The 17090-nt window shown below is 49.7% G+C and overlaps 1 protein-coding gene and 1 long non-coding RNA gene across 10 annotated transcripts in view; one reads left to right on the forward strand and one right to left on the reverse strand.

The window, feature by feature from the left end:
* Nucleotides 1–343: 343 nt before the first annotated feature.
* The window catches only part of NPAS2 (neuronal PAS domain protein 2), a 158847-nt gene continuing 142100 nt past the window's right edge, over nt 344–17090 (reverse strand). For 2 of the 9 annotated variants that reach the window (XM_070573479.1, XM_070573478.1), the window contains exons 16-21: nt 13951–14097; nt 8641–8838; nt 6720–6907; nt 6337–6403; nt 3624–3801; nt 344–1755 (exon numbers count right to left, since the gene is read on the reverse strand). In XM_070573479.1, the coding sequence (XP_070429580.1) occupies nt 1727–1755; nt 3624–3801; nt 6337–6403; nt 6720–6907; nt 8641–8838; nt 13951–14097 (807 nt within the window). In that variant the 3' untranslated portion in view covers nt 344–1726. Of the gene's footprint in view, nt 1756–3603; nt 3802–6310; nt 6404–6719; nt 6908–8640; nt 8839–13950; nt 14098–17090 lie in introns of all 9 variants that reach the window. The other 7 variants (XM_008523712.2, XM_070573474.1, XM_070573476.1 and 4 more) reach the window with 5 other exon arrangements.
* Nucleotides 1160–2856, forward strand: LOC139075684 (uncharacterized). Its single transcript, XR_011526328.1, has 3 exons — nt 1160–1299; nt 2175–2319; nt 2485–2856. It is a non-coding gene; the product is annotated as an uncharacterized lncRNA (long non-coding RNA).

Here is a 17090-nt window from a genome sequence, read left to right on the forward strand (position 1 = left end):
AAGTATGGGCTCCAAATGCTGTGGTCATCTCCACAGATGACCGACGTCCATAAGCCTGAGATGTTTCCAGGAACTTTTTCTGTTTGTTTTTGCTGTCATTTCTACAACAAACCATTGTTTTTTCTGGCACAACCTTTGCTATAAAGATCGGGGACCTGACAGGCTGAAACACATGTGGCTCAAACACCTCACGCCATTACCCAGCTCATTCACTGCTTGCTTCCACCTGTTCCCTATCTTTGAATGTCCTTAGAAATGTCTTGAAATTAAAAAAATATATATGTTTACTGATGAAAAGATGTGTGCATGCATACATAACAAGGGACAGAAACTGCCTCCAGAGGAAATTGTACAAATCTGTTAATTTATTACAAAATGTCCACTCACAGAAAAACACAAGAAAACTTTTATACTTTTATATTTGGGAAAGGAACTGGTATCTCAGATACAAAATAATTTACACATAATCCATACAATTTTATTTTATATAGAAATAGGTCATTATTACAACAGCTGTACAGTTCACTACACTTTGTCTTATAATTACATAAAATCTTTTCTTTAGAAACATCTCAACATAACAAAACATACAAAAAAAGCAAAGTGCATTTTGAAAAGGAGAATCCAATCCTCGGTCTCATCGTGAAAGATATGTAGAAAGATGCAGCATTCTCCCTCAAAGGCCAGCACGTGGTGGGTCCCTTGGGGACCTGGAGCTCCGCAGGCCGCCTGGCGTGTGGAACTCACCCTTCATAGTCCTAGAGTTGCCAGCACAATTCCGGAACATCAGCTGTGTGATTGTGCTTTGCTCTGAGTCCGCCTTTGTAGTTGCAATCGACGAAGTAAACAGGAAATAGTCCAGTGTTACATTTAGGGGAAAAAATAATCACCAGCCGTGTGGGGGGGGGGCGAGCGTGGTTCCACGAGGGTTCAGGCTGGAGGGTGTGGGTCTGCAGCCTGGTTAATAACGACCGGCGTGGCTATCTATTGGTGGGCTGTTTTTGTTACTGTGGTCTCCAAACGAAGTCAGGAGGCCTTATTACTTTTAAAAACTGAAAGTGCCTAAGCAATCTCCTCTGTGCAGCTGTGCAAATTAAAACAAAACCACCATTTAAAAATAATGAAAAATAATCTCTTTATTCTCTCTCTCCAAACAGATCTCTGACCCAGTGCTTCTCAAACGCAAAGGAAAGAGGATCAGGAGAGTGAAGCCCGGCTAGCAAGGGTGGACGGGCCACAGCCAGTGAGAGTGACCTGTGCGCCCTGGGGAGGATGCGGTGAGCTGCTCTGTTGGCTAAGGTAAACTGAGTAACGACGCTGTCGTGGGTACTCGGTTCCCGCCCAAGTATGGCTGTAGAGTGCGCCCGAGAAGTGCGGAGGCAGGGGAAGCCCACCAGTCTTGCTGTCATTTCCCACGTGCCAGCCGCGCACTCCAGAGATGGCTACCATCCAGGAGTTCTGAAATGTATGCAGTGTGCACAAAAGCCAAGGGTTTAGTTTAAACTCCTCTCCCCAACTCCCGTGACCAACCCCCCGTCATCCATTGGTTAAAGCTGATTGTGACCCAACTGAGGTGCCAGGGCACTACCGGGGTGGCTGCTGGAGGCCTGAGGACTCGGACAGGCTGCTGACCCTTCGGGGAGGGCGTGAGGGCTGGGGCTGCGGGGCATAGCCCAGGGGCCCTGGCTGTTGCGAGTAGGTGGAGAGAAGCAGCGAGTCCTGCTGCTCACTGTGCAAAGAGCTTGGCGCCTGTACCTGGAAAGAAAAGAGAAAGGGCTCCAGAGGTGGTTCTGTGATTCAGCTCCTCTGCTGAATTGCTGGGGCGTGTGCACATGTGGTCAGCCTACAGGACTCCTCGATGGCTCGGGGCCTTGTGGTGAGGGCTTGGGCAGGACCTTGTGTGGGAGGGGAGGGTGGGTAGAGAGGAAAGGAACCTGAGGCTCTGCCAGGTGGGTGTGAATTGAAGCCAAGCTCTCTGCCAGCACCAGGGTTCCTTCCTGCCCGGTGGGCCTGGGGCGAGGGTGTGGGGAGTGGTTTCCTGAACACATGCCCATGACCTACATGTAGCCTGTATGTTGTTGGATGTTGGAAGCTGAGACCACGTGCAGATAATCAACAGGGCAGAATCCAGACACAGATAGTCTGCACACTTTCACTGTGGTCCCCGATTCCAGGACTACTTCCAAACACTGCCGGCTGCCAGCATCTACTAGGAAACATCCTAATTTGAAGCTCAGAACCTTCAAGTGGGCAAACCCTAACTCTGGAACCTTCCATCCTAGCTCTCACTCTTCCTGTCCATGAAGTCTCCCCCTCCAGGTAACCCAGTCCCCCGGGTTTGCAGAGCTGCCCAGGCACGCCCGCCCTCCGCTCGTGCTCAGGCTGTCTCTTTTGCTGGAACACTGTTCCTTCACCTCCACTCATTCACGCTTTGGGCAGTTCCCACACGTCTGACTCTGAGTCCCCCTCCCCCCTCCTCCTCAGAGGCCTCCCCGCCACAGGGCTCTCTGTGATCTGCCCTCTCCCCACACTGCACTACGAGTCCAGTGAGGGCAGTGAGAAGCCCTGCGAGCTCTCTGCACCCTTCGCCCTGCGTCACCTGGAACATGTGCCTGCAAACACGTCTGCTGTTACGCTGAAGAAGTATATGGGAGGCCTCAACTCTCCCCAGCCTCTCCCTGCCTTCTCAGTTCCTCAGTTCCCATCCTAAACCACTTCTGTGTTCAACAAGCTGACGAGAAACGCAGAGCCAGCGTCCTGAGTTGACTCCCCCTGTGCCGGCGGTCAGGGAGATTGGAAAAGTACAGCACAGGTGGCTTAGCAGCTTTGGAATTAAATTACATTCTAGACCTTCAAGGATGACTCTTTTCTTCTCTATCCTGCTGTCCTCAAAATGTCTGTGTCACCGCACACTCTTCTGTGGCTTTCAAGGTGCCCGAGCAGGGCAGGCCGGGTGAAGGGAAAGCCAAGCCTGCCTTGGGTGGGGGCTAGAGGCCAGGGAGGAGTCCCCACGGGACAGGGCAGAGCCGGGGCAGGAAGGGGCGCCCGGGCTCGTGTGGGAGAGAAGGCCAGAGCTGAGCAGACGCTTCTGTCCCCTCTGAATACCCCAACCACTGGCGCTCACCCTCCCTCCTTCCAGGGTACTTGGCACTTGCTTGAAGTAAGTAGTGACCACATGTAAACGTGCCCCACATTTTCCTGGAAAGCTCTAATTTCATGAAACATTATCGCATGCATTAAGGAAGTTTAATGAGTCCTTAACTAAACATGATTTAATTTTATATTTGTATAAGACTTTGTGTATAAACACACTAACAAGTCTGACAAACAGAGTAATCAGTGTCTGATTTTTGCTCTAAAAATAAGGATACCATAATAAAAATTACTTTTGGAAAGTGGACCTTTATAGCTCGTACCCACATGAGGCCTAACAGCTAACTCTAAATTTCTCATACTATATAAACGTGGACTTGGAGCATTATGAACTTTATAAACTATAAAGATCCCTACAAGTCTGTCTGGGGCTTAGTTTGGTGCTGAGGACTAGGACCACCTTGGAAGCAAGGGAGGAAAGGGCGGTCAGGCCTGGGCTACGGGGCTCACCCTGTCTCCCCAGCGCCCACCTGCAGGAAGTGCTGTGGCGGCTGCTGCTGGGCCTGTGCGGGCTGCAGGGGCGGCGGCTGGGAGGTGGGGAAGCTGGGGTGAAGCACTGCGGGTCCCATCAGCAGGACGGGAGTTGAGGCGCTGCTGCTGGTGGTGTGCCCGTCTGGACTTTGAAACACGGCCTGGCTCTGTGCATACCTGGTGGTTTCACATGGGAGGGAGAAACACACCTTTAAGAAAGAGGAGTTGGATGACACCAACAGCACAGCAACCAAGGGGAAAAGAGATAGATTGGACTTCATCAAAGTTACAGACTTTTGCGCATTACTCCATAGAGTGAAAAGGCAACCCATGGGAAGTGTTTGCAAATCATACATCTAGTAAGGGATTGGTATCCAGAATTTAAAAAGAATTCCTACAGCTCAACTACAACAACAAAACAACAAACAACCCAGTTAAGAAATGGGCAAAGGGCTTGAGTAGACAAAAGGATACAAATAGCCAAGAAGCACATGAAAAGATGCTCAACATCACTAGTCGTTAGGGAAATGCAAGTCAAAATCAAAATGAGATACCATTTCACAGCCATTACAATAGCTCTTATGAAAAAACCCAGAAAATAGCAAGTGTTGGTGAGGATGTGGAGAAGGTGGAACCCTCACGCACTGTTACTGGGAATGTAAAATGTAGCTGCTGTGGAAAACAGCATGGTGAGTCCTCAAAAAATTAACCATAGAATTACCATAGGATCCAGCAATTCCACTTCTGGGTATTCACTCAAAAGAAGTGAAAGCAGGGACTCAAACATGTTCAGAGCAGCATTATTCACAACAGCCAACAACCCAAGTGTCTACTGATGGATGAAGGGATAAACAAGATGTGGTCTATACACACAATGGAATATTATTCAGCCTTAAAAAGGAAGGAAATTCTGACACACACTACAACATGGATGAACACTGAGGGCAGTATGTTGAGTGAAATAAGCCAGTCACAAAGGACACGTATTGTATGATTCCACTTAGATGAGGTATCTAGAGTAGTCCAATTCAGAGAGACAGAAAGTCGAATGGTGGTTGCCAGGGGCTGGGAGTGGAGGGGATGAGGAGTTAGTGTTTAATGGGTACAGAGCGTCTGTTTGGGAAGATGAAGAAGTTGTGGAAGTGGATGGTGGTAATGGTTGCAAAACAATGTGAATGTACTTAATGCCACTGAACTGTACACTTAAAACTAGTTAAAAATGCCAATTTTATATAATATATTCTACCACAATAAGAAAAAAAAAAAAAAAAGAAAGAGGTGTTGATGGTAATGGGCCATTACCAAGGGGCAGAGGAGGGCCATTTAAGAAAGCTCTGGAGGAGTGTAGACTAGGAACAGATGTTTAAAGACACTAATGAGAAGTGCACTTTGCATTATATTTTAGAAATGTTATTTCTCTATATGGGGTCATTTGTAACAGGCATTAGGGGTTCCAAACTTCCCCTGAAGAGGCCTCCGTGTGTGTGGGAGGCAGATTCTGACACACCCTAGAAGATGGAGTGTGAGGTCATGTCTGGTAGAGACGGTAGGGGAAATGGGGAGAATATAAATTATTGGGTTGACCCAAAGTGGCAGTTAGAGTTCCCAGAGGAAAGAATTTCTGTTTTTGCCTAGTTCACTGCATTTTAAGCTGTCCAGAAAGCGATGTAACAAGATTTTTTGTTTCCACTTATTTGGATCACAGGAGAAGGAAAGAACAGGCAAAATCCAAAACCCAGACCCAACCCCCGGCCTAGCTGAGAGCATGGGCCGCGAATTTAGAGGAGGTTTCCCTCAGCACACATTCCCCACGTGCCTGCCATGGGGTTCTGATCGGGACAAAATGCAGTGAGGGAGGTCCGGGCCCCGGACCTGCAGACATGCGCAGGAAGCATCCGCTGCTATGTTGTTATTGGCTGAAGGAGGACAGGGGAGCAAGGACTTCCAGGGGACGGTCCCAGGGGATGGCTGGAGACCTCTGTACAGGGCAGCCAGGCCTAATTAGCTAGCAGTGTCTCAGTGAACTTCGGACACCAATGAAACCAGTGTTTGTACACAAAGACGTCTGCGAGATGGCTCTGTTGCTGCCTCATTTCAAAGGGCTACAAGCTGTTTTCCATGGCTTTTCATGTTTTTACTTCTCTGTCTCCAGTAACCTTTGTCCCTGTTCATTAAACAGCTGAGCAAAGCTGCTTCTGGTCCTGGGGCTGCAAGTGGAGAAGAGACTGGGGAAAGGAGAGGGTAGGAGGTGTCGGGGAGGGGGGCGGGCCTCACAGCTGTGGGGTCACAGCCCCGTGGACAGCGCCGGGACCAGGGAGCAGGCGAGCTCAAAGCGCCCTGTGAATCTGCAGTGGGCACCTGCTTCCGCGGTCAGCTGGAGCCTCGGGGGTGCCTGGGATGGGGACATGGCAGCACGGACCTGGGCTATAACCTAGGCTGAGGCGTTCAGACAAGCTAGAGAGAGAACTAATTGTTTCAGGTCGCGTTCTAGGCCTGGAACGCTGACCCAAAGGTCCGTCTGCTTCAGCGGGAAATGGAAGAAAAGCTAAGGGGAGGAGTCCTTTCAGAGGGGTGGGCACACTTCGGCCCTGCCCTTAGTGTGAGACTCGGAGGGAGCACTGCCGGTCCGGGCAGATGAAAACCCTGCCAGCCTGAGGCCACCCTCCCTCCGCCTGGCGCCACCTACTTGACCTGCCGTCCAGTCCTGCTGACCTCCGAGGGCTGCCTCGCTTCACAGGACCCAGGCATCATGGGCTGGATGGGCTGGCTCAGCAACAGCCTTGGAGCAGAGGGAGAGATCAACGGGAAGCTTTGATGAGCACCCAAACCGTTGGCCCACTGGCCAGGGGTAGCAGCAAGGGCCCCCCTCTGGCCGACCCCACGGTGCCTGCTCTGCTCTCAGATGCTGAGTGCAGCAGGCCATTATCTCCGGCTGTCAAGACCCTGGCCCTCTTGCAGGTTCATCCGCTGAGAGAAACTGCCGAGGCTTTACTCCTGACTGTCTGAAAGCTGCCTCTGTCTACCTCAGAAAGGAGGGCAGCCGGGAATCGTGCAAACCCGCCCCAGTCATCGTGTAAACAAGGACGGTCTCGTACCGGAGCTGCCGATCGTGGCTGAAGTCCGGGCTGGGCTGGCACTGGCTGGTGTCCCTGGAGACCGGGGCAGGGGTGGTCAGGCCCAGGGGTGTCGGGAGCACAGCTGCGGCGCTGCTGAACTGGGGCGTCAGGCTCACCGAGCGCCCGCTTCCTTGCATCAGTGGCGAGCTTCTCATTGGCTTCGGGCCCTGGAGCATCATTTTAGCAAGAAAGGTGAAATTTAGACTCAACTCAGGTGTCATCTCTCCAGGAAGCCTCCCCAGAACCTCTTTCTTCTACCTGCCTTGGCCTTTCCTCTACCTGAGGATCCTCTGACTACTTACTGAATTATTCTGGTCTTGTGACTGTCTTCCCCATTGGACTGTAAGCACCTCAAGAATTCTTTGAAAGCCCTGGGCCTAGGACAGTGCCAGGCTCTCAGCAGGCAAGTAACAAATGTGCCTCGAACTGAACTACCTCTGCTTCACAAATTCCACTCCAGACATGTCGACCTCCTTGCTGTTTTTCTGACTCACCAGGCCTACTCCTGCCTCAGGGCCTTTGCACTTGCTAGTCCCTCTAATTGCAGTGCTCCTCCCCAGATATAGATAGGGCTCATTCTCTCACCCCCTCAGGTCTTTGCTCAGTACTGTCTTGTCAGCGAGGCCTTCTCTGGACCCCTGTTGACAACTCTAACCCATCCCCTCCCTCACCAGTGTCCCACACTGAGATTTGTCACATTGTGATTTTCACTCATTTGTCTGTCCCCACCTGCATCAGAGGTTCTGTTCTTCCTTTCTCTTTTGTTCACTGCCATCCCCTGGTGCTAGAATCTAGTCCTGGCATGCAGTGAGTGCCCGTTAAATACTCGTGGAGTAAAATCACAAATGAGCAAGGGAGTGGGCTTGGTTGGGCTTTGGGTTTTCCACTGTTTCAGTGACTGTCCATTTGTATGATGGCAGCACTGTGTTTTAATTCTCAGAGCTCTTACAAAAGCTTTTACTGTTACATAGTGTAAATCCTCCTTCAGTTTTGTTCTTTTCCAAAATTTCCTTGGCCATTCTCACCCGTTAATTTTTCTGTTGACTTTTAAAACCAAAATTTAAAGTAAAACCCTTACACATGGGTGAAGAGAGACTCACGCATGTACTCCTCCACATTTAACTGCACAGTATTTGTTTACGCTCCTGGAGCCCCCGCTAGACCAGACGCCCCTCAGGGTCAAGGACAGCTCGCCTTCCTCTTTGCTCCCCTGGGGGCTGGTGAACAACAGAGCCCAGCAGATGGTCACTGAAGCCACGATTACGCGTGTGAACATAAGAAGCTTGAGGCGAGCCTGTACCCCTCCTTCCAATCTCTGATCTTCCAGAAGCCGGGCTCAGCACTTCTTAACGCCTTTCGATTCAAGTGCCGTGTACTGACTGGTGACTCTGTCAGACTGCAGGCTCACAGGTGGCTTGTAGTAAGTAGTAATGGCTGCGAGGGAAGGGAATCTGGGGGGCCGGAGGAGCAGGGTGGCCCTGGGGGAGGGGACAGTGAGCAGAAGTGGGTGATCTGTATTCTCACACTGATAATGGCTAAAACCAGGAGTGGGTGATGGGGACTGAAGACACACGTGTGGGGACATAGGGCCGTCAGTGTGAGTGGCTGGCATGTCCGTATCCACCTCCACCTCAGTTCAGGATCAAAGCTGAGAGTTCCCTTCAAGGTATTTTAATATATTAATAAAACACAGAAGGAAACCAAGGCAACTTGGGGTTTCGAAGTGACTTAAAACAAACAAAAAAAGGAAAAATCCCACCACCATCATCTAGCCCTGGTCACAGAGGAGGTCACATAGAGTGGGTCACAGTAGGTTTCCAGTTGGCAGAGACGGCAGGAATCCAGTAGGTCCTGGTCTGCCCTGGTGGCAAGGGCTGGGTCTGGAGACGGGCACGTTTACCTGGGTTGATCTCACACTCGAGTCTCTGAGCAGGTGCTGGTTTGTGACCTGGGCAGGGGCGACCTGCCCTGGAAGCGGAGGGCTGGCCACGAGCTGGGGCTGGGCCCCTGGGGCCGACCTCTGCTGGAGCTGCTGCTGAGCCTCGGGGCGCTGGGCACTGCTGAAGCTCAGGGAGACAGCTGGCTGCTGCAAGAACATCTGGAAGCAGAAGAGGAATGCCTTTAAGGCTGGGGTCATGGGTGCCCGCCAGGTCTGCACCTTCTTTGGGTTCCCTGTCCTCTGTTAGGAGGTCAGCTTTTTTGCTCTCTCTGACCTGCTTGGGCGGAGTTCGTTCATTCATTCCAGCTGAGCGCTGCGATGCCACAAGCAGTGCAAAGCGACAGAGCAAGGGGTTCGGAGAGACACTGACCCCGCCTTCAAGGTGACAGTCTAGTGATGGAGGCCTAACAGTGTGGAGGACCCAGGTGGTCTCTAGATAACTTGGTGTGCTTGTAAAGAGTCTAGGTGGGCTTGTCAGTTCCTTAGTAGAAGGGAGGGATATCCTGTGAATAAAATGAATGATGCAGTAATGGTGGCAGAGGGTTGGCTAACCGGTGGTGTGGGCCGCATCGTCCTGGCAGTAGGACCAGGCCCTGTGCCTGCCCTTGAAGCTCTGACCAGTGACCAGGGTCTGTACTCATACTGCGGCTGGGCATCTTCAACCCAGTGCTCCCAGCTAAGATGGCGAATCTGCTCCCACTAATTAGGCGACCCTGCGTTCCCAGGAAGGCAAATGCGTGCAGAGATGACGACAGAACATCAAGTCCGCGCCTTTAGAATTCTGCGCAAGGATAAGTTTTATCTTCACGATAATCTCTGTGCATTTCATCATCTAAGATGTCTCAAACATTTAAAAGACTGTGAAAAATTAGCCTGGTAATCTTAATTTGAAAGGTTTAAGAGAATTTGATCAAGTTTGTAAAGAGTGTATAAGTGTTTATGAAACCTTGATCATTTATAAGTTTAGTATATTTGACTTAAAATAATTGCTTAAGTGCTTAGAAAGATTTTACTGCTTAGATTTATAAGTCTGCCTTGTTAGGCATTGAAATGTTTGAAAGATTTAGATATATTAAATTTGTAAATTAATGGCATTCATAGATAATGTTGATTATTTACAATTTGTTAAATTTATAAACTAATTGAATATAAATAAAAACTAGTAAAAACACTGCTATTTTTAGACCAAATTAACAGATCTGTAAATAAAATGTAATCTGTAAATTGACCCTAAAGACTTAAGAAAAACAACTTTAATAATTTTAATAATAATTTACACCTAAGACCTGTAAGGGGCTCTTCCAACAGTTAGAGCTCCTCCTGGGCATTCAGCACTGACATTGTCCCTCTCAGATTCTCGACGAGCCGGGTTCCACGCCATTTTAGGGTTCTTCATGAGGACAGCTTTCTTCTTCCGGCACCCGGAGTTCTAACCCAGTTCCTGTACTCAGTGCAGCAGCACCTCATGCCCCAGTGCAGAACCGCCATTCTGATCTGCCGAGTGGCAGGGTGGTTCTGGAAGGTGATGTGGAGCCAGGCCAGGCAGACACCTGGTGGAGCGATCCAGGGTCAGTTAGCTGGAGCGTCTGGCTCGTAGGGGAGTGGAGCCATGTCCCGGAGCCCTGAGGTTGGCGGGTCCCCATCTAGTGCCCTTCCCACCACACCACTCCGTCTCCCTACTTTCCAGGCACGCCCCCACGCCTTCCAGAGAAGCCTGCACTTTTGCATGAGGGCTCTTGGTCGCTTGAGAAGTTACGAAGAATTTCCTGGGTATCCATCATCCCAGGCTCAGTGCCCGTTCAGCACAGATTCAGTCTGAGGATTCGTACTTCACGCAGTCCCAGCTCCCGGTTATCACACGGCTTGTTTGCAGCACGTATGGTAACCTACACTTCACCACTTCGGCAAAAACTCAATACTCAGACTAAAAAACATACTTCTAGTAGGATACAATTTACCTTCTGATTAGAGTTCAAATAACTGCAACCTTTATTTATGACAGGCAGCATAATCTAGCTCCAATCAGACATTCCTTAGTTCAAATTCCAACCCCACCATAGACTAGTGGTATGTCCTTGGGCCATTTTGATAACTTTTCAAAGCCTTAGTTACCTCATTGATGAAACAGGGACATTCACAGCACATGCCTCATAAAGGAGTAAATGAGATTTATGCTGAGATATAGTAAATGCTCAATAAATGTTAGATAATAACAATAACACTTAAAATGAGAAAAAGGAGCTTTTTGTTCCTTTGCCTCTTTGGGCATATAAAAACTCGCTGAGAAATGAATAAATGGAATAAATAAATGATGAATAAACAAATAAATGAGGTTTTTGCTCAAAGAAGGGCAAACTGTTTCTGCTTGTGTTATGTCAGAGTCTGCTTGGTCTGCTATTCTGTCCCACTGACGTACGCTCTCTCAGGGTAGAATGCTGTCCTGTTTATCTCCGCACCCCCACAGTGCCTAACCAAATGCCTGTACGTAACGGGGTCTGCCAGATAGATGGATGGGAGGATGGATGGATGAATGGGTGGGTGGGTGTATGGATGGGAGAAAGGAGGGAGGGAGGGAAGGAAGGAAGGAAAGGAAGGGAAGGAAGGAAGGAAGACATTTACCATTGCTACAGGTGTCCTTCTAGGAATTTCTTTGAGTAGCCAGCAGAGGGCGCGCATGCCCTCAAAAAGAAAGCAAGAGGCAGCCTTCCCTGGACCACAGAGAGCGACAGAGCCTCTTGCAGAGCAGCTCTACCAGTAGCGCCTTCATGACTCCACTTAGGTGCAAACACCAACACCCTAGCCAACCTCTTGCTCATAACTCGATTTTTAAAAAATATTTTAAAAATCTTATTTAGCAAGCATCACAGGCACACAGAGACTCAATGCAAGCTCTAAGCCAATGAAGTAAAGTAGGAAAGTTCACTGAAGTTCGGATCAAGGACTTTGTCGGAGGAAACCCTGGTTTTGCCGTCGTGCACATCCATGTCTGATTTATCGACAATAAAGTGGAATTTTACGGCTTAAGAAGATGACTTCTAAAAAGGGCTCGGGGTCAATTTTATAGAAAGCATGAGAAAAATCATTCCTTAATTCAAGTGGAAAAAGTTATCAGAGGGAAAAAACAGTTCTAATTTTCAAGAACAAACCAATCCTACCCTCACATGTGGTTTTTCCTTATTCTTATCTGCTTACTTTTACAAATACTTCTTATTACAGAGTATTTTAGAAATACACAAAGCATTGTCTAATGAAACCCCATATAGCATTATAAGGCTTCAACAATTATCAACGTTTTGCCATTCTTTTTAATCTACCCCCCCTCCTTTTTGGAAGAGTGGAGTAATTTTTACTTGCTTATTTTTTATGCTTGAATCATGTAGTTTTTAAAACAAATATCACATTTTGGAACATATTTCTTTAAATCTTTAAAATTGCAAAAGTACAGGGAGGCAGACGGCTTGAGGAAATGTTCTCTGGTTTGACTATCTGTGGATTTCCATGTTCTTTGGAAAATTCCACTGCAAAGATAAGGTCACAGCAATGACAACAGGGAAGGAGCACGCTGGACGGTCTGAGGGCTGTTTCCCAGTCAGCCTCCCAGCACTCGGGTGCTCTCGGGCACGCGTGCTTGGCGGGGGGGGGGGGGGGGGGGGGCCGTCACCAAATGCACTGGTCACGAGGAGGACAAATCAGGATGCTTCATAATAAGGAGTGGAGGAGAGAACCTCGCGTGGCCCGTTACTTGAGAATTCAGCCTTAACGTTGAAAAGACAGGAAATAGAGAAGTCCGGGCCCTGAGGAAGAGGCTCCTACGCCTATCTTGCGTTCAGCAGTTTCTGGCTCAATTTCCCCCTTCCTGTTAGTATAAAAATTCCATTCAAGTAATTGGAGTCAGGCAAGTTCTACCAGTCGCGCCCTGCATCAGTGGGGACATTTTCCAGCTGGGAATGAATAAGTAAAAAGCGGCTTCGACACCGCGATGACTCCGTTTCTTTTCATGTAAACGCTGCTGCAGCCTCCTACCTGGTCCATTTCGGGGCGTCGCGCCGCCTGGGCCTGGACACGCGCACGCAGGCCTGGGGCAGCGGGCGGCAGTGTGTCCTCGCTGGGCCCCGGCCTCTCTAAGTCAGGAGCCAGCCAGCCCTGGCCCGAGAGGGCCGTGCAGGGCCACTGAGCGTCTGGCAAGCCCCCAGGAGCGCCTCTGGGGAGCCCAGGGAGGCAGGAGGGGCGTCCGCAGCACCTCCCGTGGCACGACCGCTCAGCACCATCATGCGTTCATCTCAGTGCACGGAGCACGGCGCCCGCAAGGGGCCTGCCCCTCGGCCGTGTCACTGCGCTTCAGGAGCTGGGGGTCCAGTGCAGGGTCCGTGAGGACAGGGAGGGGGAAGGCGCAGGGACAGCATGCCAGCCATTTTCCCCAGGGGGCTCTTCTGCTTCCTTCTGTCTCTCTTAAGGGGGTGCAAAGGCTTAGAGCTCTCAGGGCAGACTGCGAGGGCAGCCAGAATGACATTTACAATTAAAGGCTGGGTCAAAAGAATGCACTTTGGAAGAAAAATAGTCCTAGACTCATGATGCAAGTGGTAAAAACTTGGTAAAAATAACTTGTTCTGGAAAGAGATCAAATATATAAACTTTTTCCTACCAAAAGAATCTCTCAAAAGGATTCAAAGAAGTGACATCTGGGGGTCATAGTTCAAAGCTGCTCCTGTCAGAGCCTGCCAGGCACCCCAACTGGCATGAAGGGTGCTGACCTCTAGGCCCCAGCTCCCTCTGCTGTCGCCCTGGGGGCAGGGTGCAGAGAGCATCGTTTCCAGCGTCTCCCTCCACTCCTGTTTTGGGTGAGAGGACACACAGAGCAGAGCTGCTTCCACTCTCCTCTGTCAGCAGCCTGGGCTGGGGGCTGCGAGAGCAAAGTTACAGAGGTGCGGGGGGTGTTTATCACTTCAAAGGATGGAGGCCAGCAGCAGGCAGGGGGTAGAGCACTAAACCCACAAATGAAGATGCGGATGATGCAGCCTAACAGAGTGAGGGGTGAGTGGAGATGATGTCCTGGGCATTTCACGTTTGGCCTGGAGTTGGGGTGAAGGAGGCGGGATTCGTCTTGTTCTTGGTCTGCGGAAGTTTCCACAGGCTTAGCAAGCAGGGCCCATTCAGGCAGCGCAGAGGGACTCTGGAGGGGGTCCTGCCTGCCCCGAAGGGTGGATAAGGGCACCTCACAGAGCGGCGGGCAGGACAGCACCACGGGCCCACGGGCCCAGGGAGGGGCCTCACCTGGACGTTGGAGTCCTGGACCAGGCACAGCTGCTCCTGGATCTTGTGGAGCTCCTCCTGCTGCCACCGGATGTTGGCCTGCAGGATCCGTGTGCGCTGCTCCAGCTGGTCTTTGATGGTCTGGAACATGCTGAACTGTGCCGAGAACTTCAAGGTGGAGACAAAAAACATAACCAGATGAAAGAGTTATTTCAGCCTTGCAGACAGATGTTGCTGCTCTTCTGAGCGGCCCTGCCCGCTTTCATTTCCCGTCCCTTATCCACCTTTGTCAGCATCCCTAATGAGTGACCCACCGCTGGGGAGCTCGGCGGTGAGCAGGGGCTGTGGATGAGGGCTGGGCGTCCCAGGGTCCCCATGTGAGCTCTCCTCAGGCCCACGGGAGTCTGCAGGTCTAATGTACTGCACTGTAGTCTGGGAGGCCACAGAATGGAGACATGAGTTTGTAAGCAGTACTTACAAACTGAGATTCCAAATTCGGACAGAGGACAAGTGGTTTTGGAGATGAATGTCAAAAGCAAGGTGTCAGAGAGCCCCTCCCCCTTTTTTCTCATCTAGGGCATGAGCGTTGGCATGTGACAGCTCCACAGGCATTTTTGGGTCCTGTCTGTCTCCTAAATCCAGACCTGGCAAGCAAGGCCCTTCTGTAACGGCTCACAAAAGCTTGAATTTGATGGCACGTTGCACAGGAGCCCTGCTCTCCCAACCTGTGGTCTGGGGCATGGAGGCCTCACCACCCTCCCTCGCTTCCCCTGGCTCACTTGTCCCTACGGGCTTCTTGGAAATCCATTCAAAGAAACAACTAAGGAGAAGAACGATATAATCACCTAACATTTCCCATGATGGTAACCCTGGCAGAGCGTTACCTTGTAAGAGGGACACTGATGATAATTGTTTTGTGCAAGAGCGCCGTGTCTCCCCTTCCTTCCATCTCTTAATCCCTTCCTGGGCAGAATTGAGGAAGATCTTGCAGGTGACCTCTGCCCTGTGTCACCTGTCTACCTCGACACAAGGTCCTCTCCTTGCAGGAACACGTGAAGAGTGGGGGATCATGAGACCGGAGTGGGGCTGGCCCGCCCTGGGCTCTATGGGGCTCCCGAGGACTCCCATTTTTTGAGGAAAGTGAGTCTGCTGCACTGGGGCTTCTCTTCCTTCCTCCCCCCTCCTTCCCTTCCTTTTCTTTTTTATGATGACTTAACCTTCATTCCTTCGCTCTCTACCCCAACAGTCTCCTTAGTCGTTTCTTGCGCACTGCCTTTTGCAAACTACTCCAGAGTCTGCCTCTCTTCTCCACCCTTTAACCCCCCACAGATGGAAAAGCAAGGGGACCACGAGAGTTTAGAATACAGGTGGGATACACCAGAGGGCAGAATAACTGACGGCAGTTCTGGGAGCAGCAAAACAATAATGGGAAGAACCAGTAAGACTAATAATGGAAGGTGCTGCCCAGAGAAATCTCAATCAGAATGTAACTTGTCAAAGCACTCAGCTGGGATTCTGACAGGGAATTCGATTGAGAAAGAAAAACAAGCATATCAGGTATTAAATTTAAAAAACAAAACATAAAAGCTTCAGTGGTGGGTTCTGCAAAGTCAGGAAACCTTCAGGACTCTGCCTCCTGCATCCAGGAGACGACACTGGGTTGTCCGGCGGCTCCAAGGTGAACAGGGAAGGGCCGGCCGCCGGGTGGCCAGCAAGGCTCTTCCCAAGTGTTAGTTACTTCTATTATCATTCTCATTTTCTCCAGGCATCGCAGGACACACAGCATTAGTCTGCTGTTATATTGTTGATTGTGACCTTTAGGATAAAGAGATCTCCTCTAACTTAAGAGAATTTTAGAAACACAGTATAAAGGAAAACCACCAGTTACCCAGAGAAGCATTTCCCAGATTCTGGGTTTTCTTTTTTCCCCCTTTCCCTGACGAGGTGCTACACTGATCAGCTCAGCGAGGGGAAAGAGAGACCCTTGTAGGGCCTCATTGTGTCACATGGGGCAGGTAAGAAAGGCCAGCATTATGCAAGAGAGTCTTACAGACTACAGTTATAATTAAGTATAATATGCCTCAGACATTAAGAACTCTTGCTATTAATTAAAATGAGGTTCAATGAATGAAAAATTAGAATTCCCAAAGGGGCTTAATCACATTATGTATTATAGAACTTAGAAATTCTTTACTATGCAAGACCCAGAAGTTAAAGGAATTCTCATTTCCTGTGTCTTTGGTTTGAAAAATTTGCTAATTTCATACAAACGTGCCTTGAAAATTTGAAGAGAAAAAAGTTATTCCTTTTTTTTTTGGCTAATGAGGATGAATATAGACTATTTTAATTAGTTGACTCCAGATGAGTGGAGTCATCCTCACTCAAGCCTGACCCCATTAAGAAGCACGTGCTCACATTGTGTCTTTCCTACTCCAGGAGAACATTCGAGACCACTGCTAATGGGACATATGTTCTGAAAGAGTTTTCATCAGTGGTGACAGATTGGCACCAAGACAGAAGAAGTCCACATTTTGGGAAGAGTGGGGCCAGTGGCACATGTTGGTGAACTGCTGCCTGGGACCTCCTTACGGCCAGAGAGTGGGGCAAAGCAAATATTGCATAAAGGAATGGAGGTCAGAGCTCTGGCCTCAGCAGAGTGTGTGCCAGTCAGCTCAACTGCCCTACGCAACGGCAGACTGAATGGCCGAGGTTTCATTCAGCGTCTTGCCAGGTCTCAAGCATGTCAGACATTTCCAGAACTCACCACCTGGGTCAGCTCACACCTGGGTACCTCTTCCCTGCCGACCCTCCACCTCTCCATCTGGCAACCTCCTATTCATCCTTCCAGGCCCAGCTCAGGTGTCACCTCCTCCAGGAAGCCATGTTGGACTTCCCTAAACAGAGTATTTCTTACTGGTTCTATAAAAACATTTGGCCTGACATGGGGGTTTCTCTGTTTACATACCCGTCTCCCCTTGAGCTCTGAGCTATGAGCAAGAGCTATGTTACAAGCATCTTTGCATCCCTCATACTTGCTCACGGATTGACCCAAATAGTAACTCACTGTTGTTGAAACAAGGAAGGAATTAATCAGCAAAGCTCTGATCATTTTTTTTAAATGTGATATTTACAGTACTGGACTCGCAGCTTTTAGATCCTTG

This window comes from Equus przewalskii, chromosome 14 (assembly GCF_037783145.1).
Source record: "Equus przewalskii isolate Varuska chromosome 14, EquPr2, whole genome shotgun sequence".
Taxonomy (NCBI): domain Eukaryota; kingdom Metazoa; phylum Chordata; class Mammalia; order Perissodactyla; family Equidae; genus Equus; species Equus przewalskii.